Source organism: Mchenga conophoros, linkage group LG6, assembly GCF_057382185.1.
Source record: "Mchenga conophoros isolate Kocher_MC1m ecotype Shallow Benthic linkage group LG6, M_conophoros_male_GT1.1, whole genome shotgun sequence".
Classification (NCBI taxonomy): domain Eukaryota; kingdom Metazoa; phylum Chordata; class Actinopteri; order Cichliformes; family Cichlidae; genus Mchenga; species Mchenga conophoros.
The window spans coordinates 27,763,884-27,789,205 of record NC_140531.1 but is presented as its reverse complement, the minus strand read 5'-3'; the positions used below and the strand labels follow the sequence as shown (position 1 = coordinate 27,789,205).

The following is a 25,322-nucleotide window of genomic DNA, read 5'->3' as shown; positions in this document are numbered from 1 at the left end:
GCCTGATGAGTGTTAATGACTAAATAGAGTGCACCTGTATGTAATCTAATGTCAGTACAAATACAGCTGCTCTGTGACGGCCTCAGAGGTTGTCTAAGAGAATATTGGGAGCAACAACACCATGAAGTCCAAAGAACACACCAGACAGGTCAGGGATAAAGTTACTGAGAAATTTAAAGCAGGCTTAGGCTACAAAAAGATTTCCCAAGCCTTGAACATCCCACGGGGCACTGTTCAAGCAATCATTCAGAAATGGAAGGAGTATGGCACAACTGTAAACCTACCAAGACAAGGTCGTCCACCTAAACTCACAGGCTGAACAAGGAGAGCGCTGATCAGAAATGTAGCCAAGAGGCCCATGGTGACTCTGGACGAGCTGCAGAGATCTACAGCTCAGGTGGGGGAATCTGTCCATAGGACAACTATTAGTCGTGCACTGCACAAAGTTGGCCTTTATGGAAGAGTGGCAAGACGAAAGCCATTATTAACAGAAAACCATAAGAAGTCCCGTTTGCAGTTTGCCACAAACATGTGGGGGACACAGCAAACATGTGGAAGAAGGTGCTCTGGTCAGATGAGGCCAAAATGGAACTTTTTGCCCAAAATGCTATATGTGGCGGAAAACTAACACTGCACATCACTCTGAACACACCATCCCTACTGTCAAATATGGTGGTGGTAGCATCATGCTCTGGGGGTGCTTCTCTTCAGCAGGGACAGGGAAGCTGGTCAGAGTTGATGGGAAGATGGATGGAGCCAAATACAGGGCAGTATTGGAAGAAAACCTCTTGGAGTCTGCAAAAGACTTGAGACTGGGGCGGAGGTTCACCTTCCAGCAGGACAACAACCCTAAACATAAAGCCAGGGCAACAATGGAACGGTTTAAAACAAAACATATCCATGTGTTAGAATGACCCAGTCAAATTCCAGATCTAAATCCAATCGAGAATCTGTGGCAAGATCTGAAAACTGCTGTTCACAAATGCTGTCCATCTAATCTGACTGAGCTGGAGCTGTTTTGCAAAGAAGAATGGGCAAAGATTTCAGTCTCTAGATGTGCAAAGCTGGTAGAGACATACCCTAAAAGACTGGCAGCTGTAACTGCAGCAAAAAGTGGTTCTACAAAGTATTGACTCAGGGGGCTGAATAATTACGCACCCCACTTTTCAGTTATTTATTTGTAAAAAAATGTTTGGAATCATGTATGATTGTCGTTCCACTTCTCACGTGTACACCACCTTGTATTGGTCTTTCATGTGGAATTCCAATAAAATGGATTCATGTTTGTGGCTGTAATGTGACAAAATGTGGAAAAGTTCAAGGGGGCCGAATACTTTTGCAAGCCACTGTACCTATGTTTCACCAAGAAAAGGCTAAGGAAAGACATAGCCAAAGTTAGCTTCACTGACTCCTCCAGAGAAAATAGATATAGATGTTTCTTACCTGGCTTATTAACAGCTGAGGTGAAACGTGGACTGACAGCCTACCCAGAGTGCCACCGTTTTTGAGGAGACTCAAGAGTAAAAGCATAAAATATTGCAAAATATTTAATTGACACATATTTTGTTTAATTTATTCTGAGTATTGATATTATTCAGAGTTAAAATATAGTTTGTGCTATTTGTTTTATTGATTTTGCAGACATTTTTACAGACCATTTTGAGGTACAGTCTATATTTACTCCCATCTAGCTTTGAAACTTTTACACGCAGTGACTTTAAACCCTATAGAAAATACTATGCTACAGTATCTTTTACCTACACTGCTACAGCATCAAGGTTATCAAACTATTTGTAACTGATTATGAGGCAAATACTTCTGAAGGCTAATGTGTAATAAAGCATCATTCTGATTATTTCATCTGTACAGTAACAAAGGAATGTAAATTCTATCTAATCTGTTTCTTTCACATCTTTTCTAAAAGTGTTATTTAATTCAAATATTTCATATGTCACTCTTTTATCTCTGTTTGTTGTCTTTGTTGCCACACAAAAATTAAATTTGTGATGCTCTTTCTAGTGTCCTTGAGCCTTCCTGTCCAACTTCAACGTGTATTCTTCTAACATGGGAGTTTCCCCAGTTGACATAGTTCACCTCAGCCTGTCAGACTATAAAAACTGTTCATGTGCTCATGCTGTCTTTCATTTCCAGCATCTGATATATACAGTGGGGCAAAAAAGTATTTAGTCAGCCACCGATTGTGCAAGTTCCCCCACCTAAAATGATGACAGAGGTCAGTAATTTGCACCAGAAGTACACTTCAACTGTGAGAGACAGAATGTGAAAAAAAAATCCATGAATCCACATGGTAAGATTTGTAAAGAATTTATTCGTAAATCAGGGTGGAAAATAAGTATTTGGTCAATAACAAAAATACAACTCAATACTTTGTAACATAACCTTTGTTGGCAATAACAGAGGTCAAACGTTTACTATAGGTCTTTACCAGGTTTGCACACACAGTAGCTGGTATTTTGGCCCATTCCTCCATGCAGATCTTCTCGAGAGCAGTGATGTTTTGGGGCTGTCGCCGAGCAACACGGACTTTCAACTCCCGCCACAGATTTTCTATGGGGTTGAGGTCTGGAGACTGGCTAGGCCACTCCAGGACTTTCAAATGCTTCTTACGGAGCCACTCCTTTGTTGCCCGGGCGGTGTGTTTTGGATCATTGTCATGTTGGAAGACCCAGCCTCGTTTCATCTTCAAAGTTCTCACTGATGGAAGGAGGTTTTGGCTCAAAATCTCACGATACATGGCCCCATTCATTCTGTCCTTAACACGGATCAGTCGTCCTGTCCCCTTGGCAGAAAAACAGCCCCATAGCATGATGTTTCCACCCCCATGCTTCACAGTAGGTATGGTGTTCTTGGGATGCAACTCAGTATTCTTCTTCCTCCAAACACGACGAGTTGAGTTTATACCAAAAAGTTCTACTTTGGTTTCATCTGACCACATGACATTCTCCCAATCCTCTGCTGTATCATCCATGTGCTCTCTGGCAAACTTCAGACGGGCCTGGACATGCACTGGCTTCAGCAGCGGAACACGTCTGGCACTGCGGGATTTGATTCCCTGCCGTTGTAGTGTGTTACTGATGGTGACCTTTGTTACTTTGGTCCCAGCTCTCTGCAGGTCATTCACCAGGTCCCCCCGTGTGGTTCTGGGATCTTTGCTCACCGTTCTCATGATCATTTTGACCCCACGGGATGAGATCTTGCGTGGAGCCCCAGATCGAGGGAGATTATCAGTGGTCTTGTATGTCTTCCATTTTCTGATGATTGCTCCCACAGTTGATTTTTTCACACCAAGCTGCTTGCCTATTGTAGATTCACTCTTCCCAGTCTGGTGCAGGTCTACAATACTTTTCCTGGTGTCCTTCGAAAGCTCTTTGGTCTTGGCCATGGCGGAGTTTGGAGTCTGACTGTTTGAGGCTGTGGACAGGTGTCTTTTATACAGATGATGAGTTCAAACAGGTGCCATTCATACAGGTAACGAGTGGGGGACAGAAAAGCTTCTTACAGAGGACGTTACAGGTCTGTGAGAGCCAGAGATTTTCCTTGTTTGAGGTGACCAAATACTTATTTTCCACCCTAATTTACGAATAAATTCTTTACAAATCCTACCATGTGGCTTCATGGATTTTTTTTTCACATTCTGTCTCTCACAGTTGAAGTGTACCTCTGGTGCAAATTACTGACCTCTGTCATCATTTTAAGTGGGGGAACTTGCACAATCGGTGGCTGACTAAATACTTTTTTGCCCCACTGTACTTTTCTAGTTCTAGTTTTGATTAGCTGACAGCCTAAACACTTTTTACAGCATGCAACACTCACACGCACACTCTCTCACACATTCCTGAGCTCCACACCGATTTATAGTTTTGTGTTAACCTACCTTTGAATAAAGTACATTTGTTTTAGGGAAATCTCTTGCCAGATTCTTACAAGATTCATGGTAGAACATTATACTGCAGGATTGTATATTAATAAAATGCTTTTATTACTTAAAATTGTATTCAGAATATTATTCAGGCCGCATTGCTTTTACTTGTAATAGACGCTTAATTATATTTAGGCTTATTGGGTTTGACTATGTGGTTCAACCAAAACTCCCAATGTGGTCCTAACACCAGCTGTGACACATCCAACCACAAGAGAGCAGCATTTCACAGCACTTCAACATACTTCTCATATTCATGGCTGATGTTAATGTATATCGTGTCTTCCTGAGTGATCGTTTAAACATGACTGCATTTAGACTGGTTTAACTCTACATAAAAAGGAGAAAATGTGAGTTTTGGTAGGTCAGAAAAATATGTGTTCATTTTCTTCTTTCTAATGGGAAGTATGTGGGAAATATTTCCTTAGCATCACATAAGCCTGTAACGGATACAGCCTACTAGCTTCCTTGGTGCTAAACTTCCACCCTGACAATAACCACTGAAGCAAAGCCGGTTGCTTATTTGTTTTTTGCCAAAGAAAATGGCTTCAGGATGAACTCCCTTATATCTCTGATGCGTTTGTCACATAGATTTTATATCAGTGTGACTAAGTAAACAAATTTCCCTTGGGGTAAGCTGCCCAACACTGGATAGATCCTGTTATCTCCTCTTTGGATACGTGCGTAAAAGCGCGTCAGTGGACCTCTCCACCCGCCCCCTCGTGCGCTCACGTTTCTTTTAACATGGTCTTGCGGTCTCGAGATTCTCAACATCCCACTAAAGTGCACATCATTGAGGCATATCTGCATCAGCACTGCCTGCAGTCACACAGTGTCGTCACGCACTCAGCTTTCTGCACAAGAACAAGTGCGGGGAAACTGAGGCAACAAAGTCAACTCCAGTTTCTTTGGTCGACGTGGTGAGAAGGACGACCGACAGTTGCAGCTTCTCTGCTTTTACTGACGAATACCTGAAGTGCACCAGCAGGAAACGCAGAGCATGAAGAAAGCTCAAAATTCGGGTACAGGTGAGTCACGAAAAAGCATCCTTTGAAATATCACGTGCACTAAACTCTTCAAAAAGTAATTACAAGAGTGATTTTTGTGTGTAATTAATGGCACAGACTGGGAAAAAAAAGATTTATTATATACTTTTAAAGTTTTGCATATTGTAATACTGCAGTCAAGTACTTAAACGTACATTTCTGATATATCTTAGATAATTGTAGCTTTTTTTGTAGGTCTTACATCTTAAATTCTATAAATCCAGGTTATCTTTTTTATAGTTCTTCAACTACTTAAACTCTGACTTGGGATTTACCACATCTGTTGTTCTGGTCCAATCTGTTTTGTGGCTGAGGTAGCAGCACTCACGGGAGCACCTCAGGGTCTCCTGGCCTTTACAGTCTGATGTGCATCATCTGTCCTTCCCAGTCTGACCTTCTGAATGGATGGAATGGACCCTTCAGGCTGAGCTGCCTTCCTGGACTCGCTGCTGTCTGTGTGTCTGCGTTAACAATCATTTCTGACGTTTGCTTGCGCATGATGTCAGACTAAATGGTTTTGTGTAGCCTATATGTGGGACCCTGCCTTGTAAGTGCATGGCACAACATAGTGTGTGCGTGTTATACAACATGTCTCTGGCCTTGCTCAAGCCCCATCTGTGTGTTCACTCTCCTTTAACATTGGGAACTCAGGATGGGCTCTGGGGGGGAAAATAACATGCTCTAGATTAAACACGAAAATATGTGGCACAAGCTGATGCTGTTGGGGCTTGTGTTGAAAACAGGAGACAAGGTCCACACTGTAAGTGCTTGGACACTTAACGCTTCAGGCTCTGAAAATAAGAAAACTGAAATAAAACAATAGCCAGAACTTTATTTCTGTCTATGTGTTTACATTGATAAGGAAAGAAATGCATTGAGGAGTCTTCCAACTTCACAGGGCTCAATAATAAATTAGTGCTTGACTGTTTAGGGAATAAAGTTGTGGGAAAAGTGCATATGGATCTATTCATGGCTACACCTGCACTGACACAGTATTACTATACAATCACATTCAGTGATTACTGTGACTGTGTTATATTTAACAGCTTGTGGTTCCACTAGCTTAGTATATGGTGAGACTACTGAAGAGGCGGGCAGAAATAAACAGTGTCCAGTGTTTTTTCAAACACTTACCAGAGAAAGCAGCCTAGGAGGATTATCACTGCTGAGTGAATAACGCAAACATTTTCTCTCAAAGGTCTCTGTACACTTTGATCATTAGAGTGTCTAGTCTGCTCTCCCTCCAGAAAAAGAAAACCCATAAGACCTGGCAGCCGCACTCACCCCTTTTTAGCTCAAAGCTTGTAACTCCAGCGTTTTTTTTTCACGCAGCATCATGACCTTAAGGTGTCAGATTTTCTCCCAGGCTAGAGCATTCATGGCTGAACTGAGAGAGAACCCAATTAGTAGTATTGAAAATGCATTTCCCCTAATAAATATGCTTTAACGGGAAGTTTTTTGGTCTTTCTCATTTTGCATATCTTTTTTGCAAAGTTTTAGTTGAAGTGTAACATTACTGGGAGTGCAGATGTGTGAAGTTGTGCGGATGTATTCTGGAGTGTAGCTATGATCTGGTGCATTAGTTCAAACAGCCTAAGATAACAGACCATTGATGTGTAAAATCTTTCATTTTTTGTAATTACTTTAAACATACCTTCAAAGCTAAGGTTAAAAAGTCCCACTGAATATGCCTGAAAAATGCCAATGCTTTCAGAAAGAGCAACTTTTGGGAAGTGTCGGAAGGTTCTCTCATTTTCCTGGTACCTGATGCTGAATTTTATACTCTTAAGTGGGACCGTTGTGTTGTTCCTGGTCAGGTCACATATAAGATTATGTTATGTTGTTCTGATTTATTAAAGTCCGGTAAGACTAACAGTCTGTTGGGCTTGTTGAACTGGAGGTGCACATGTTGTTCTGTAGTTTCATGTAATGTAAACCTCAATGAACAGTGAGATCCAGCGGAGTCAAAGAAGCACTGTTGTCTTTTTTCTCTTGCTCTTCCTATGCATGAGAGATCCCAGTCAGCTGTGATATATATTGTCATGCTTTTTGAAAACAGCCTAAGCTTGAATGGACTTTTTTTTAATGGTGGATTTTTGCTGAGGGCTGGTTGTGTGTATTTGCTCGACTTGAATAGAAGATTTCACAGAAAAATGCAATGAAGCAGGAGATGTCGACTTGTGGACGAAATACAGGACACTGAAAAATGTGCAGCTGATAATTAATTTCACATTGCACACATGTTTTTATAGGAATTTTGTTTTGTCTCTCAAAATCTCTACTGCAGTGCTTTGAAGTTGATATATCAAAGGACACTGCAATGGGCACAGCTTTATTTTGAGTACACAGTCCTACCTTTTCTTATATTATAAGGAAATGGCAAATTATTAATGAGTCAACTTCTCTGCAGTGCACCAGCCCGATGATGGCCAGGATTTAGCCTGCTGGATTACATGTAGTGGGAGGCATGGCCCACTCACTACAATATACAGTAGAGTGAGCTGATTTTTGTTAGTACATGCTATACTTCTCATGTGAGTATTTGTATACCAGCAGTCAGACGTTTAGCAAATGTTTATTAAATGTAACTGTCATGTTAAAATGTTATTTTCCTTAAAAATTTTGTACATAATACAATTTAAGACAGAAGTACTGTCATTGACCAGAATACCTTTCTGTAAATATAATTGGCCTCTATTAAGTCAGTACAGACAAACAGTTATTAATATAACGTTTTGTTTTTTATTTGTCAGCAACCTAAAACTATTGATAAAGAATGGGGAACGTCAATCTATCCATGAGAACAGGTTGGATTTTGGACATTAAGACTGGATCTAAAGATTAATGAGCTTTAACAGCACAGTTAACATAAAAATAATAATGCGAAAGCATTTTAAACAGACATTATTAACACATTTACATTTAAATACACATTAACTGCACGGCCTAATCGTTTCTGGCGATGAAGGACCCTGGAATGTACTTCTTACCTTTTTTGTTCACTAGCGATCTCTTGGTGTTAAATATATTATCTCTCCCTGCTGGTAATGCAGCTTCTGCATGTGTGTCCATTTCATGCTTTGGAAAAGCAAAGCGTGAAATCTAAACATGTCACTTGCACATGGTAACAATAGATTTTCAACATCACGGTCTTTACCCACTGTTATGGTGATTGTACCACTAGCTAGCTGCTCGCTCCCTTTAGCTTATAGATATTGCTCAGAAGTTAGCACTATTGAGTCTAACTGATTTCTTTAAAAACCCATCACACTTTAAATTCCACATCATGCAGCCTCCCACTAAACCACACCAGTAGGTCCCCTAGAGAAAGAGCAGATGAGGGAAGTCAATGCAGCTCTTTATTTCTTCCTAACAATGGCTCTTTAGTGACAGCTAAGCTAGATTCCCTTCAGTCTGAGTCACATATTGGCCTGGACTGCATTCACTACTTCTCCCTGTGATAATAAGGCCGCCTTTGGAGACTTTGGTATTCATCGGTATGCGTCTGTTTAATTCACTACCTTAGAGTCAGGCTGCCAAGTTTTCCAGTTCATATAATCCTTATCACTTTAAAACCCCTGCTTTAGCGTTTGACTGCTTTTATCAGTCTTCTTTCATGACTGCCATGTACAAAAGCTCAGTTTTATCCCTTAGTGGCGCTCTGAGATAGAAGTTACTCAGCCAAGGTTTTACTCACTGAAAGGTCTGGACTTTTTCCTTCAGATATTAGCCTAAAGCATTCCCACCTACTGCAGAAAATGTCATTTGATTTTGCTCCGTCTCTTGAGGTTTTACATCTCACTTCGTCCCTGTTAATATCTGTAAGTCACATCTGAATAAAGTTGCTGATGAATAACCTGATATACCCTTGCATATACCCTTGTGCTTAAGTGTACGCGCATGGACACAGACGCACACATGCAAGTATGACATCATTTGCCACTGTGTCAGAGTTTGGCTATAAATAGAGAAGGCGGACGATGACGTTTCAGCTTAACAAAACCCCCCGTGAATAACATAAGGATGAAAACAGGCCATGTCACTGCTGCTTATCATGATGAGCAGCCAGCCAGTCATGAAAAATGTTGCTGCATGTTCATTAAAGAAACACCTGATGTTACAAGCACATGTCATTAGTTAAAGCATGGGATGATCATAATGAGGGCATCCACTGTCCCGTTACATGGTTATTATTAGTGTCTTACAGGGACATTTTTTTTACAGTGAGAAAATGTTTCCTCTGAGGTATCAGACAAAATTCCAATGATATAAGGTATCCGTGTCAAAATATTAGCCTGACCCCTTTCACAAAGTAAAAAGACAGAAAGGCATGAATGATGAGTTGTGGAGGATGATCAGTGACCACTTACAATCATCCATTTTTGGCCAGTATCTTTATTTACATCAAACTGAGATGCAGTTTCCATGAACATAAAGTTGAAATCATGTCAGCTCACTTATTGAGCTGCAGAATAACAGAATGCAGTTGCAGTTGGCCAACAAGCAGCTGCTCACAGTCCAGTCCGGTGCTTAACGGTGCTTTTATTTATTGTGGTCCTGGTCTTTGGAACAAGCTGCCTACAGACCTGAGATCAATTATAACTGTGGATATATATTTAAAAACAGACTCAAAACCTTTTTATTCACCCAGGCTTACACAATAGGTCCCATTCTTTTGTTTTATTTTGTTGCGTTCACTGCTTTATGGCGTGGTAACCTACACATGTTTTTATGTTTTTAATCTTCTTGAGTTTATTTGATTTGAGGCTTTTCTGTGTGATGTTTGTATTTTCTTCGCTTCTCTGCATGGCTTCCATTGAGTTACTTCAGCTTCCTTCCATTGTCTAAATGCATCCATTGGATTAAACTAATTGGTGTGGCCGATTAATGGTATGCCACAGCTGTGAATGACTGTCTGTCTAATGTTGTATTGCCCTGCAACACACTGACAACCTGTCCAGAGTGTACCCCACTTCTTTCCCTATGACAGCTACAATAGGCTCCAGCTAGCCTTTGACCCTCAATTGGGTAAGCTGAGGAAAATGGATGGACAATAAATTCTACCTTTATTATGTGAAAATGATAACATAATAATTTGCTCAAGATCGTCATTCTCATGAAGATCTTGTATCACTTCTTGCTACTGTAGCTGCCATTACTACAATTATAGGTATTATTTGTGACTGTTGTGATTATGTACTTAAATAAAATGAAATTCCAGCACAGATTGTTAAATGTGTTTAAAAACAGCAACTCCATTACGTCTTTCTCCCACTGCAGACCACTTGTGAATTTTTTTTTGGCCCACTCATATCTGGGTCACAGTAATTTAATAATAACTGAAGTCACTCTTATCCAAAAGTCGCACTGTAACAGTATCTGCCTCTAAAATCCAGCATGACTTGGGGTCTGTTAAAAATCTCACTAATCTTTTTTTTTTTTCTCATCTCTTTAGAAAAGTCAGAAAAATGTTAATGAATTCTCTTTAACCTCGGATCTGTGCAACACACAGCTTATGTAATTGAAACTCTGTCTTCTTGCATTTATTTGGGACGTACTTCTTTGCCAATCTCCACATGAACACCGCAGAGCTCATGTGTCAGGCACTCACTCTGTGTGCATCTGTGTGCATGTGCCTATGTGTATCTTTGCCTGTGTGTGATGAGTATGTGCGTGTGCTGTCTGGGTCCGAGTTGTGGATTTAGACATCAGGAGCTTGGCATGCTGATTACAGAGGTCTGAAGCCACAGGGAACCACAGGAACTCTCCTCTCTTTCTCCCTCCTTTTTCTTTCCAGCATTATCCCTCCATCAGTTCAGGCTAATTTGTAGAGATGGAGGTGAAAGCAGGAGGCCTGGGGCTTATGTGGCAGGATTCTGTGCCTTATGATAATCAGCCAAATCGCATAGCTTTGCTCCTCTCATCCGTGCTGTCTAAGCTTACCTTAGTCATTTACCTAATGCGCAGTTAACCACTGTGGACTGTAAGTTTATAATGCACAATGAGGTATATTACACACTGTAGCAAATGTAGCATTGCTGACAGACTGTTATTGTTAGAGCCTAACAAATCTCATATGGATTTGGGACGTCAGTATTTCAGGCTGTTTTTATTCTGGCTTCTGTGATAATCAGAACTCAAAATGAGCTTTTTAGAAAACAAGAAGTCCTGCACGGTTAATAACGATGCACAGCGGCTTCGGCTACTGTCTGCAGCATCTACTTAGTGTCCAAATATTTATCAGTTGCTGCAACAGACGCCTTATTTCCTGCAAGGGATCAAGAACTTTTAGGATATCCCATTTTATGCAGACTGCTGCCAGCCCACTATCACATCTAATGATTACCTTATGGTGAATAGGAAATAGCCAGCAGTGTTACCACAACCACGCTGGGATGGACAGACATGCAGACTGCACTACTAGCACTTTTACAGCCTCCGACAGTCCAAATGACCTGAGAATGGGATTTAAATTGTCAGAGAACTGGGAGAGAGGAGCCTGTGTGAGTTATAGCTTAAAGGAATGGGCTTTCCTGTGAACTGGATTTGGCTGGATGGACTGTGTGAGCGTGTTTCACTCTGTGTAAGTGTGTGTCATGGATTGGTTCACTTTCTGGTTCTCACAGAGGATTGCTTGAGTGCATCTCAACAAGGATGTACCAGCTGCTGAGTCAGCATCAGTAATTACTTCAGCTATGTGTTTTGTACTGCTAATATTATGAGCTGTGAAACATCTTCTCGGGCGGAGCCTTAACTGTCTTGAGATATTGGATGGCTTGCTTTGAAATTATTTACAGACCTCGGAGATACTCAAGGGATGAAGCCCACTAAATCTTGGAACCCCCTTGAACTTGTATTTAGCGTCACCACAAGTTCTGTTCAGGTTCATAAACACGCTAACATGCTTCAGTAAGCTGGTGATCATGGTAGACATTATACCTGCAGCACTGCTATATTTAATCACAGCCTCACCGTGCCGCTGGTGTGACTGCAAGCTGCTCTTACTTCCAGGCGGTGAGTGGTTTATGCCACGGCTGTTCCACTTTGTTGCCTTCAGTGGCCTCTAATGCATCTACAAACACTTTTCAGGTCAATCTGTTGCCTTTTCCTTCCTATAATCTCACCAATACAGAGGGTTGCGGTTTAAATAACAGGAAATACTTAGCAATACGACATGATTAATAGCGACTTTGCTGACTTACGGCATCGTCATTAGATCGGGAACTGCGCCGTGTCTCTTCTGTTTGTTCTTGTGTTGTTTCTATAGTTTCCATTGCTGTTCATTCTGTGATTGTGTCGTTCGCACAATGAGCAGTGGGAGCTTGTTGAAAAAGCGGAACCATCGTAAACTCCCAATTTAACACACAGAGCTGTGCACACTCACAAGAGTGCAGGCCATGTGGCTAGCCATAGTGGTTCTCATATCAGTAACACATCTGAGATTTATTTGTTTTTATCACTTTAGGTCATATTTGTTGTGTTAAATTAATTTACATCCAAGTCAATTATGACCTGTTTATTCTTCTTGCGTTTTTTTAATATGATGAAAAGCATGCATAAAAACATGTAACGACTCCATCATGATTGGATTATTACCACAAAATAAACTCAAATTTTGTTCTTTACCCACAGGAGCTCTAAACATTGTGACTTGCATGTTTTAAAAAGGTGGTTTACAGTTTCTCGTGGCTGATTTCTTAACATGGAATAAGACTGAGAAATGGAGCCCGTAGGTGTTTGTATTGCAGATTCGGTCGTGGTTTGAGACCTCTAGTTGCTGCTATATTTTTTCTCATGTTTTCAGTCTTTCGCACTAACATTTTGTAAATCTTTCTTTTGAACAACCCCAAATGTCGAAGTGGCTACATGGAAATCTCAAAGGGGGTTTCCCCACAGAGATTTATATGGTTCATATAAATGAAATGTTTACAATACTTAGACAGTCGTTTATTCTTTTTACTGAATCCAGCCTGACTTGATTCACTTAAGCCAACAGATCAGCAGTTCAAAATCTGCATGATGATGAATGGGAAGCAGGCTGGGTTGTTCAGCTTCCATACATAGCTGACATGTATTATTTCAAACATATCTGATGCATTGAATAGAAAAAAAACTTCACCCAGTAGATTGTCTGCAGGGCCGTGCAGCTGGGCCGGGAGTCTACGATCTAAAAACCTGGGATAAGATCTTCTCTCGTTCTTTCTTTTTCTAATTCCCAGATTGCTGTAACGATGAGCTCTCACGGTCTAAAAGTGTCTGAATAGCTCCTGGGCTTTTTGTGATTTAGTGACTTAGAAGGTGGATTGTTATTTTTAGTTCAGTACTGTAGCGTAGGAGTTCTTTTCTATTTACAAAAATGCATTTCCCGAGGTTTGTGTGAGCACATGGGCCCAGTTCTAAATTTGGCTTGTGTAGATGAGTGATGTGAAGTGTTGTGTCTTCCCTGTACATGCCCCAGGTTGTGTGTGTAGGCTGGAGCAGCAGAAGCAGCAGGGGACGTAAATGAGGAGGACAGTGCCTTTCTCTCTCTGTGTGTGTGTGTCTCACTGTGTATGTGTGTGGTGCACATGCAGCAGGGGGAAGATGAGTGCTGCGTAGCTCTGTGGTGAGGTCATCAGACTGTGGCTAACAGCACCACATCACTTTTTGTTATTACTGTTTTTTTTAGCTCTCCACCATCTCCTGAGTGTAGATGGGATTCTTGAATACTGAACATTTGGAGAAAAGAGAGGATTTGAGCGAGCTGTGCACGTGTGTGTGTATGTGTGTGCAGTTAGGCATGTCACTGTCTCTGTTATTACATATGAATATATGTGTTTGCACTGCAGCGTGAATGCGCAGCATAAATTGCAATGTGTTTCTGTATGTCTGCCTGTGTTTTGACAGGTGCTTGTCTGTTTACTTGAAGCCAGATTTATTCTTACGTGTAAATGAAGTGTAACAGCAGAGATTTATTTCTTTAACCTGGAATCCATACTTATAAAGTTTGCTCTGGCTAAAGTGCACTTTCTCTTAAATGTAGCAGAATTCATGGTCACATGAAGATCACAAACATGATGACTGGTTATTGTGGGCTGAGTTTGTTTTCTCCTACATGACTCTAAAGACACCAAACAAGTTCAAGACAGACTCAGTTAGCCAATCAGAAGCCAATCTCCCCTGGAAGGCTCGTCCGTGCGAACATCATCACTCTCACAAGTAAATTAACAATGTAAATAGGATAATTTGGCCTTTTAATAATCATCACATGTAAAGTAAATATGTGACATCTAAAGGTAATAATTCACTTTAGTTTGTAGCACAAGTGTCAGCAGGAACATTCATAATGGCTTTCTTGTTCTGTCCCTGTTAACCATGCCATTGTTACACTGACCAACCGCGCACAATGCCAAGACCCTGAAAGTCAAGCAGCCAAATGAAATCCAACCATCATTCATTTCATTTTAAACTGTTCTCCCCCATCTCCCAGTAAAAATATCTTCCCATGAAAGCACAATGTTTGTAGATTTTCTTTTTACAACTCTTGCATTGCAGCGGCTGTATAAGTAGCTGAAAATAAACACTCAACTACAAATCAGTTTTAATTTGCCAAGTTTAGTTTTGTCTGTAGAGTGTGCAGTCTGAGTGTAGATCCATCTAAAAGGTGTTTTTCACTCCTGAAGACACAAGAAGCTTTCAGCTCTCACCTTTTCTCCTCTCTTTCCCCTCAATTTGCCTCTTTCACCGCTTCCCATGCTCGCTCCTCCTCTTCTCATTTCATCTTTTATCTTCTACTCGCTGTTTCTTTCTCCTTCATTGTGCACCGCTGCCCTGCAGGCATCCCTTTAGTGTTGGCTTACATGCTGGTGAGCTTTTTTGCCCGACTGTTATATAACTAAATTTAGCATGTTTGAGTCACGTTTTGCCCATAGGTCGGGCTATGCAGTGACGGCTTACATTAATGTGCACCCCAAGGCTCTCCATCCACTCTTAGTCAATGTGTGATAACCTTGCGTTCATCTGGACAGGGTGGGTGGGGGTTGAGCTTGTCGCACATGAGTGAACGAGCGCACGTGCCTTTCTGTCTCATGACCATCTGCCTTATAGTGTTTGTGTATTTATGTCAATGAAATGACTTAAATTCATAACAGAGGCACATACAGATAATAGAGGCTGATTATGTGTGTGTGTGTGTGTGTGTGTGTGTGTGTGTGTGTGTGTGTGTGTGTGTGTGTGTGATAGGAGGTTATCTCTCCAGCAGGTGATGGAGAGGTGTTGAAAGGTATGAATGAGGGAGGCCTCTGTCTGTCTCCCAAACTGTCTGATTTATGTCTTTTACAAGCTCAAAGAAACAAATTTCCCATAAACTACGCACAAATTTTGTTTTGCAGCACCCAAAATAAAGTCTTTTGGTCTGTCACATACATCTAAAATGTTTGGGTTTTGCTATACAAAAGAGATTCTTTCTAGGACCAAGGCCAGTTTACTATGTATAGTTAAACAGAAGGCATATGCAAGAGAAACGAGGCCATAAATGTCATGTTTATTCACTGGGAACATGAATTCTCTCAAAACTAACACAGTTAAACCCCTTTTTATGAGCTGTTTGAAGCTAATAATGTCCCTCTTTAAACTTGTAATTTACATTCAAGCAGAAAAAGAACATTTAAATAAATAAAGCTGAAAGGTCAGTGTCACTTTAAATAAAGATCCAAAGCACTGCTGCGAGTAATCTTCCAGCAACACTTCCCCAAACTAGGTTATGTGAGATAATTAGGAAAAGAAATGGTAATTAAACTCATAAATAAAATGATAAAATATCTAAAATGTTATTTTGGGGTTTTTTTTTTATCTTTGTTTTCACTTTCATATTAAATAAGTAAACTAAGTCATGGAATGTCTATTTATCCTTAAGTTATAATAATCTTTACTAACCCTAGCTCCTGCATCCACATCATCGGCGCCATTTAAAGGATGTTTCCATGTAAATGTGCACATTCCTGTGTACTAATAGATACCTGCACACACAAATCAGAGAAGAAGAGTGAGACATATATAACAGGGAGAGAGTGCAAGAAACATGATTCTGGAGCATAACTTGTCTCCATCCAAAAATAAAAGAAAACAAAAGTAGCTCTTAATGTCAAACGTGGCATTTTAACACATTTTGCAGCATCAAAAACTACATTTCTGTTGTGTTATATGTGAGTGAGTCAACAAATGCACAAGCACATGTTGTGTGTTTGGTGTGTGTGTGTGTGTGTGTGTGTGTGTGGGGCGGGGGGGGGGGTTCTGACCTTGTGATTAACTGCAGCTTTGTAAGTCTGGAAAATCATCGTGGGGCAGAAAGAGCCAGTGGCCAAAACAGACATATCTCTATTTTTAAACGCACACTTTTGTCACAACATCGACTTCCTGCTTGCCATATGGATTCAACGCCAGGACGCTCACTCACAATTTGTCATGAATCGCTGTGCGGCAGGCAGGAGTTGGACCCAAAGTGCAGGACTCACAGCCCAAACACAACAGAAAAACAAAACCAAACAGAAAACAACCCAGGGCGGGCGGCGGGGGCCCAGGACGGAGGGCTCGGAACAGAAAACAAAAGAAGAGCACAGCAAACACCGGAGCCCAAGAAAACAACCCAAACACAGAGCAGTTCAGGGGGCCGACCATGCGGAAGGCAACGGCGGAGACGTGGAAACAGTTCAGGAGGCCGGCCGTGCGCAAGGCAACGGCGGCGACGTGGAAACAGTTCAGGAGGCCGGCCGTGCGCAAGGCAACGGCGGCGGCGAAGGAGACAACAGAGCAGTTCAGGAGGCCGACCGCGCGGAAGGCGGCGGCGAAGGAGACGACGGAGCAGTTCAGGGGGCCGACCGCGCGGAAGGCGGCGGCGGCGGCGAAGGAGACGACGGAGCAGTTCAGGGGGCCGACCGCGCGGAAGGCGGCGGCGGCGCCGAAGGAGACGACGGAGCAGTTCAGGGGGCCGACCGCGCGGAAGGCAGCGGCGGCCCTCCAGTCCCAGGCGAGGCAGGACCAGACGAGGCAGGACCAGACGAGGCAGGACCAGACGAGGACGAAGACTCGGAGGCCGGACCAGACGAGGACGAAGACTCGGAGGCCGGACCAGACGAGGTTGCAGAGGCTGAGGCCGGACCAGGCGGAGCTGCAGAGGCTGAGGCCGGACCAGGCGGAGCTGCAGAGGCTGAGGCCGGACCAGGCGGAGCACAGGCTGAAGCCGAAGCTGGGCCAGGCGGAGCAGAAGCAGAAGCCAAAGCTGGACCAGAAGCAGAGGCTGAGACCGGACCAGGCGTAGCAGAAGCAGAGGCTGAGACCGGACCAGGCGTAGCAGAAGCAGAGGCAGAGGCTGGCCCAGGCGTAGCAGAAGCACAGGCGGATGCAGCCGGACCAGGCGACGACGAGGCGGTCGCAGGTGGCGGCTGGACAGGCTCCTCGGGCCCTCCAGCTGATGCGGCGTGAGGCTGAACGGGCCCCTCGGACCCTCCAGCGGATGCGGCGTGAGGCTGAACGGGCCCCTCGGACCCTCCAGCGGAGACAGGAGGCTGAACGGGCCCCTCGGACCCTCCAGCGGAGACAGGAGGCTGAACGGGCCCCTCGGACCCTCCAGCGGACGTGGCTTGAGGCCGGATGGGCTCCTCGGGCCCTCCAGCCGGAAGAGACGGCTGAAGCAGAAAGCAGTCCGAGGCGGAGAGAAAGCTCACGCCATTCCTAGCAGGCTGCTTCCCAGCCTGTACAGCTGACGTGGAAGGAAGCTGAACGGGCTCCTCGGGCCCTCCAGCAGACGTGGCATGGTGCTGGACGGGCTCCTCGGGCCCTCCAGCAGACGAGGCATGGTGCTGGACGGGCTCCTCGGGCCCCCCAGCTGACGAAGCAGAAGGCTGGACGGGCTCCTCGGGCCCCCCAGCAAAAACAGTTTCAGAACCAGCAGGCCCGGGGACCTCTGGAAAACGCAGAGCAGGACTAGCAGGCGCACGGGCCTCTGGCAGGGACAGAGCAGGACCAGCAGGCGCACGGGCCTCTGGCAGGGACAGAGCAGGACCAGCAGGCGCACGGGCCTCTGGCAGCGTTGATGCTGACTGGGGCTGAGCAACACATAGGTTAGGCTCAGGAGGCAGCAGTTGGGTGCAGTCCTCGGCTGACTCCTTAGCCCCCAGGGGTCCAGAGTCAACTGCGGGTTGAAACTCGGACTCTGGGGAGGCCCTGGAGGTAGTAAATGTCTCTAATCGGGCCAGCTTTCGAGGGACGAAAACAGTCCTGTTGAGCATGTTTTCCTGCTTAATACGAGTGAGAAAAGTTGGCTGCTCAGCAGGAGACTGGGTTGAGAAAGACTGAAGTGACCGTTGTGGTGAGAATGAAACTAGTGAAGGAGCAGATGATTGAGCTGCAGGTAACGGAGTAGCTAACTGGGCAGCTGACTGAGCTGAGGGCAGCTGAACAGCGAGCTGGGCTGCTGAATGGGCTAACGGTTGAGGAGGTGTTTGTAGTGAGCGTGATGCAGGGGGTGGTATAGGCTCCCCTGAGCCTCTAGGGCTCGGTTTAACTAGCTGAACGAGTTCAGAAGAAACAGTTCTGCTTAGGCTTCTCTGCTCTAAGAGAACAGGGCAGAAACAGCCCGTTAAGTCCCCCTCCCCATTCTTGGGTTGCGAACCCACAGCGTCATTCATAGATTCAGCAGTACATGTCAAAACTGAATTCAAACTGTCCGGGGTTAACTCTGTATCGACAGAAGAGTTCTTAGCAGGCTCCAACAGAGGGTGCACAATCAGAGTTTTGCCCATGCATTCTGATTCTTCAGCGGAAAAAGCATCAACATAATTAGTCAGGGAGTCTTTTCTTTCTACTGGGCCGGGGTGAATGTCCATGGAACAAACCGCCTTCATCTCACTACTCTTAGCCGTGAGAAGAAAACAGTTCCCATTACTATTTGCAGGTGAAGCAATAGGGGTACAAGCAATAGGGGTACAGTCAACATCACTCACCATTGCCTGCTGTTCTGACGAGTGATTGGGCTCCGGTTGTAGTGAGGAATGACGGCGGTGGCGCCGCTTCCTCCTGGCGGCAGGGCCTGAGGCGACAGGAGAAACTGGTGACGATGGAGAAAAGACGTCCTCGTCCTGCGACCACATCGCCGCCAAGCAGGAGGCAGGTGAATTAAGCCCTGAGCGGCAAGAAGTGGAGCTCTGTGGCCGCGGTGCAGAAACGCCTTTCCCCTGTTGCAATTGCTGCTGTACGGCGGCCGACTCCGCGGAGAGCTCCTTGTGTTGCGGCCGATGCCGATGCGGCGGCTTCGGCGAAGAATACTGGGCGCGGACAAAGGCTGCAAGCTCCCGAGCCTGTAGCACCTCCTGGGCTTCATGCAGCTGGTCCATGAAGCCCATAAATCCCTTTAGTGTGCGCAAATGAGGATTCCCCTCCAGGATCGCTTCTATAGCGTTAATCCCAACTGCCATGGTCTTAGCGTCCTTAGTGAGGGAAACCCGCTCGATCAGGCGGTGGATGCGGGAGAGGTCATGTTCCCGGGATGAATCCGCTGGGTCCATGTTGTGGTGACGTCGTACTGTCATGAATCGCTGTGCGGCAGGCAGGAGTTGGACCCAAAGTGCAGGACTCACAGACTCAGGGAGGTGAACTCAAAACTCAGCTTTATTTGCTGGCAGGGAAAAAACATACAAACTAATCTAAACTGGGAACTTGGAAAACTCACAGAGAGACACACAGGGAGATCCACACAGCAAGAGGGACGACGTCACGCTGAACAGAGGGAGACGCAGACAGAAATACACAGAGGGTTAACGAGGAAAGTGGGAACACACGGGGAACACAGGTGACACTGATAATCATAACGAGACAGGGCGGGGTGAACTGAACATGACATGTACGGGCGTGAGAGTCACAAAGTAAACAGGAAGTGCACAGAGGTTCAGACAGGAGGAGAGAGAGCACGGGGAAAACACAGACATAACGGGCTGGGAAAACATGAAACAACCACAAAGGGAGACGAGGGCTCATAAATACATAGAGGGCACACAGGGGGAAGAGAGAGCACGGGGAGAACTTAGACATAATGGGCAGGGGAAACATGGAATAAAACATAAGGAGAGACGAGGGCTCACAGATACACAGAGGGGCACACAGGGGGTAAAAGCCATGAAGGGAAAACACTTAGGGAACAACACAACAGGGCAACTCAGAAAACATGGCCTAAGCAAGGAACAAAATACAAACATACAAGAAAACTAAGAACACTGGGCCAACATGGCCCAGACCATGACACAATTTGTCTGTGTTTTTATTCCGATTTGGGGTTTAAAAGGTCTCCTCCATCAGAATTTTATCGTCATCTAAACTCACCAGACGGGTGGAATTCAGAGCTGCGGTAATTGTTCTCAGCCCTTGAAAAAATGGCTGATCTGTGGCAGACTTTCCAAGGTAAAAACATTGCAATTTATAAATGCATATGGATGTTTAGAAATATAAATGGAAATCTTAATTACAACCAACTTATGAGACATAAGATTTTACCAGAATCTTCGGTCAGGTGTTTGTATTTAAAGCCCTTTGTGCGCTATAATCCATGTGTTTTTATTTTTAAAATAGTTATTTTGTTTTATTAACCTTGTTAATGATATATAAAATGATTGTTTTTATTCTAGGTATTATTAAAACTCTAATTATTGCAATTAGCCACAGAGCCTCCCTGGAGCTAAAGCTACTTAAATCCTCACATCGCACCTACACTTGAATATCCCTAATCTGTTTCTTCTGTTCTGCTTCTCCTCACTTCCCTTTTGCAGATGTCAAATGATGGCCCCCGGGACTACAGAAGAGTGGAAGCTGTGTATTTTTTTGTATGTTAGTGGCGCTTCCTGTTTTAGTCAGGATGATCCACCCCTCTACCATTTGTGTTCATTTCATGTGGAAAAGCGTGTTGAAAAATGTGAAATAATGGGAATAATCTTTCCCTTACTAGCCCTGAAATTTGAAACACAGACAAAGCAAAACAAACATTTGGTTACAAAAGACTGAAGATGAAAGTGCTCTGGTAAAAGTGCACTCCAAATAGAGAAAATCTTCTCATCATTACAGGAAATACAGTACTGTGCAACGGCGCCAGACAAAAGGAGCCAGACCTGGCTGTAATTTTTTTTAAAGTTGTCTTCTGCAATAATTCTCAAGGTTTTATGAATGTTTTTCTTTGGACATTGGCTGCTTTTTCACTCACTTTCAGTCCATTCTTTGACCATTTTAATGTGTTTTGTTAGTTCAGCCACTTAACGCTCACCTAAAAATCATCTAAGCATAAAAAGGCATCTAACTCAAGAGATGAACCGGTGTTATATTTATGCATAACCCATTTTAATTACATCTTTAGGCACTTTCTTACTATACTGATTGTCACTGTACTTCTTTTGTTTCTTGCTATATTGTTATTTGTTATATTTGTTGTAATGACCTGGCAGGACCTGAGAAATATATCTGACTCATCAGAAATGAGGGTGACTGTCCAGAAGTAAACATGGTGAAGGCTCTGTCATGGTTTGGGTTCTGCGTTGAGATCTTGTCAAAATTGATGGACTGAAAACATTTGGATCTACCATGCAGTACCATCAGGAAAGCTTGGGACTGAAAGCAGTTTCATTTGTTAGCATTACAGTGATCCCAAACTCACTGCCAATGCAGTGAATACATACCTGAATAGAAAAACACACAATGGAACTCTTTCAGTCGTGAACTTGTGTTCCAAGACCCAAGAGCTCAACATCGTCGCGGCAGTGTACGATCATCTTGACAAAGTACAGAGCAAAAGGCAGCCAACATCCAAAGAAGAGCTCTGAATGCCCTTCAAGAAGCCCGAAGAACTATTCCTGAAGACTGTTTAAAGAAATTACAACAAATCCTGTCTAAGAGAGTTCAGGCTGTGTTTGAAGAATGGAGGTGGTCATACCAAATATTGAATTTCAAGCTCATTACAATTGTATAAACTCTCTCTTTGCCTTGCATACTTTCCATTATGTTTGCACATGTTTCAGTAAATCGCTGCACGTATTTCCCATTTTCCTAACAAAATATAAAGAGAAGAAGAGCGGCTCAAGACTTTTGGACAGTAATCCTTACAGGTTATTTGACCACTTTGTCCAAGGTCTGAATAAAGAGAGATGTTGTCTATCCGCTTGTTTTCATGTATTTTTTTGTGGGTGATACAAAGACTGTTTTAGGTTTATGCTTTCTGCTGACGTTAGCTTTGCAATTTAAAGAAGGGATGTTCCTTCTAAGAAAGAGGAAGTGAGTCGTTGCATGTTAGTCTATTACTCCTCATTCTTTCCCAGACACAAAAACAAAGATGGATGCGTATGAGTTTGTTTTGCCAAGAGAGCAGCTCCCTAAGTGGCCCTTGACCTTGTTGAGCAGCAAGCAGAGGGTCAGGCATGATGTGTGAAGTATGTGTGCATGCTGCTCTGGAGCACCAGTGATTTCTGCTGCTAAATCTGGTTTTGGTTTCACAGAACAATTATGCTTTCAGACTGTGAAAAATGTTGTCATTTCCTAAATGCTGAGCTGAAAGACACAGACACAGAGGTCAACAAGCTTGTTGGTGGAGATCTTGTAATGACGATTATTAGCAAGTTGCAAAGAAGCCTCATTGAGAGGCTCCTCATTCATGAGTGCCAGGACTGAAGTGTTTTTAGATTAGGTTGGATGAGAAATCTCTTTAATCCACTTAGAGACTCATCTGTGGTTTGAAATGTTGGCCTTGGTGAATGTAGGGTTTGTATATCCTGATAGCATAATTAGTATAGCAATGATGACATGGAAACATGTAGTGTGTGTTCTTGGAGTAGTTCAGGGAGTCCTTGTGGACTGTTAAGAGTATTTCTCTTGAAATAAGCGAGTTTATTTTCACATGAGGACCTATGGCCAAGTGGGCTGAAGTTCTATTTGAAAGAGATAATACAGCCTCAGTGTCACGGGAGCAGGCGAGATAAAGAGAAAGGAGGACTCGTTTCGGTATCATGGGGATAATATAAAACACTGGAAAAAGAAAAGTGGAGGGAGAAAAAAGGCGACAGTGAAAAAGTGTCCGCTTATGATAAAAGTCTGTGAAATATGTGTGTAGGAGAGAAAATCAAGAAAGAGAGAAAGAAAAGAAAGCAAGAAAGAGGGACTCCATATGACTCGCACATGGCTGTGGTTGTCTGTTCTGTTCACTTGTTATTCTGACAGACTGAAGACATTAAAACTTGGAGGAAGTAAGAGCAAGGGAGACGGAGGGAGGAAGAGGAGGGAGGAGAGAGGGAGGGTTGGAAGAGGGGGACAGGGTGACTAAGTCAGGAGAAAGGGGAAGTCTTCAAGCAGAAAAAAGAGAGGGAAGGAAAGAGAGGAGAGAAAAGCGAGAGGGTTGCATGTGGCTATCTGAGGTAGCCATTGAGTTATGGAGCGAGACAGAATAGCTGGTAAGTTCAACGTTTTGTTCAGCGTAGCTTCTTTTCTTTTGGTTAGACTTCAGATGGAAGCAGCTTCTTAGCAGTACGGCAGCATTCAGCTATAGCCACCCCACTTGCGTTTGCATTGCTTGATCTGTTGCGGTGGGAGCCGCTGCCCTGTGTCTGTGTGTGTTTGTGTGTCTGTGTGTGTCTGTGTGTGTTTGTGTGTGCGCGTCCGTCTACAGGTCAACTTTAACCTTCTGATCTACGTCTCATAGATGTTGCATGAGCTACAAACCTTCAACTTTTCTTCTTTGTTTATCATTGATTGAACGCACAGCCACAGGTACAGTAGGCTGTAAAGTGCTCAGACTATTTCTATCAGCTCTCGCACACAAAGAGCCAGTGAGTAAATCTCATGTGATGAGCTGTCAAATATGACTTCCCAGAAAGAGAAATCTTCCAGTTGCTGCTGAACTGAAGCTACCAGCTTTGGGTACAGTTGATCCACATACACAGCCCATCAGTAGATAGACAGAGCTGAGTCTCCTTGCTGTCATCACAGCATTTTAAGCTGCACAGCCTAGTTGTCAGATTAGTTCTAGCTGGCACATGCAGTTTATTTTAAATTGAGGGGGATAGGAAGCAGAGCTAATATTCCTGCTAATACGATTTAGCTCTGGAAAGAAAACTCTTTCAACTTTCTTGCATCTGCTGCTACTTAGTTCTCTTCTATTCTATACTCTTTTTAAATGTATAGATTTGCTAAATCTCTAATCTGACTTATTGAGCTTTTTTTAAATAATTAAATCCTGGCATCAAGATGAGCAACAGTCTCTTTAAATCAGGTGTTTGAGCTCAGTGAGTGGCATTATGCATAGACACACATGGCACACCTATCTTTGTTTCCACTTGATGGCACTGTTGCAGTGTCATTTTATCTCCTGCACTGTAGTCACCATTTCTCTCAGTTTGTGAAATTTCCCTTGTGGATGATTCATATTTTACAGCTGAAGTGATTCTTATGGAGGTTGATGAATTTAGTAAAGACTGTCACAATAACTGGGAGGCGGTCACGGGTGGTGTTTTCGAGATATGTGACAGAGCATTGTTTTGCCAACAAGAAAGCATTGTAGTTAGATATGACTTCACCCTGGTCCATGCAAGACTTCCTCTTATTTAAGGAAGTCTTGCATGGCTGTTTCCTGGTTTTCCGTCTGTGCTGTATGGTTTAGTTTGGACCTGTTGTCTTGACAGCTGCCCCAGCCCTTACACCACCCATCGCTGATCCTCTCAGCCTCTGTTTTGTAAATGGTAAGAGCTAAGACTGTGATTGCTTAAAAGTGCAAAAATAATTCTTGTGTGCATTTGTAACACAACCATCTTGTTCCTTTTCTTCATCTGTTTGGGATTGAAGTAATATGTTCAACATGAGATGTCATCTACCATGGCTGTCCTGTATGGTGAACACATTGACTTGTTAGAATTACTTTGAAAATACAACTAAAGGAAAATAAATCAAAGCCTACGACTTGACATAAGAGATGTGTCAAGTTGCTTTATGTGGTAGCATTTAAACTGGAAGGAAATAGCCATCATGACTGTTGCGATTACATTAATTGCAGTATTTTGTGGCCTGTTTAGAATCAAATGACAATAATTCAGTAGATGTAAAAAGGATATTAAATAGGACGGTTAAAGCCCTCTTTGATAGTTTTAAAAAGACAAGTTGATACACTTCCTTTGGGAAATAAGGCAAATAAACATCTCCTCACATTTGTTAAGATCAAGAAGTTTCATCAAGTTCTTGTCTCGACACGTCTTAGTATGATGCATTATATAAACTCTAAACACAAAGTTAGTCTGGTCAGGTTTTGTTAACACAGTGATGACCCAGCAAATTCATCCAAAGCT

General features: G+C 43.3%; 1 protein-coding gene across 2 annotated transcripts in view; it reads left to right on the top strand.

The window, feature by feature from the left end:
- The first annotated feature begins 4,754 nt into the window (after window positions 1-4,754).
- The window catches only part of septin9b (septin 9b), a 74,003-nt gene continuing 53,435 nt past the window's right edge, over window positions 4,755-25,322 (top strand). The window contains exon 1 of one of the 2 annotated variants that reach the window (XM_085277217.1): window positions 4,755-4,968. In XM_085277217.1, the coding sequence (XP_085133343.1) occupies window positions 4,941-4,968 (28 nt within the window). In that variant the 5' untranslated portion in view covers window positions 4,755-4,940. Of the gene's footprint in view, window positions 4,969-23,328; window positions 23,439-25,322 lie in introns of those variants that run through there. The other variant, XM_085277218.1, reaches the window with a different exon arrangement.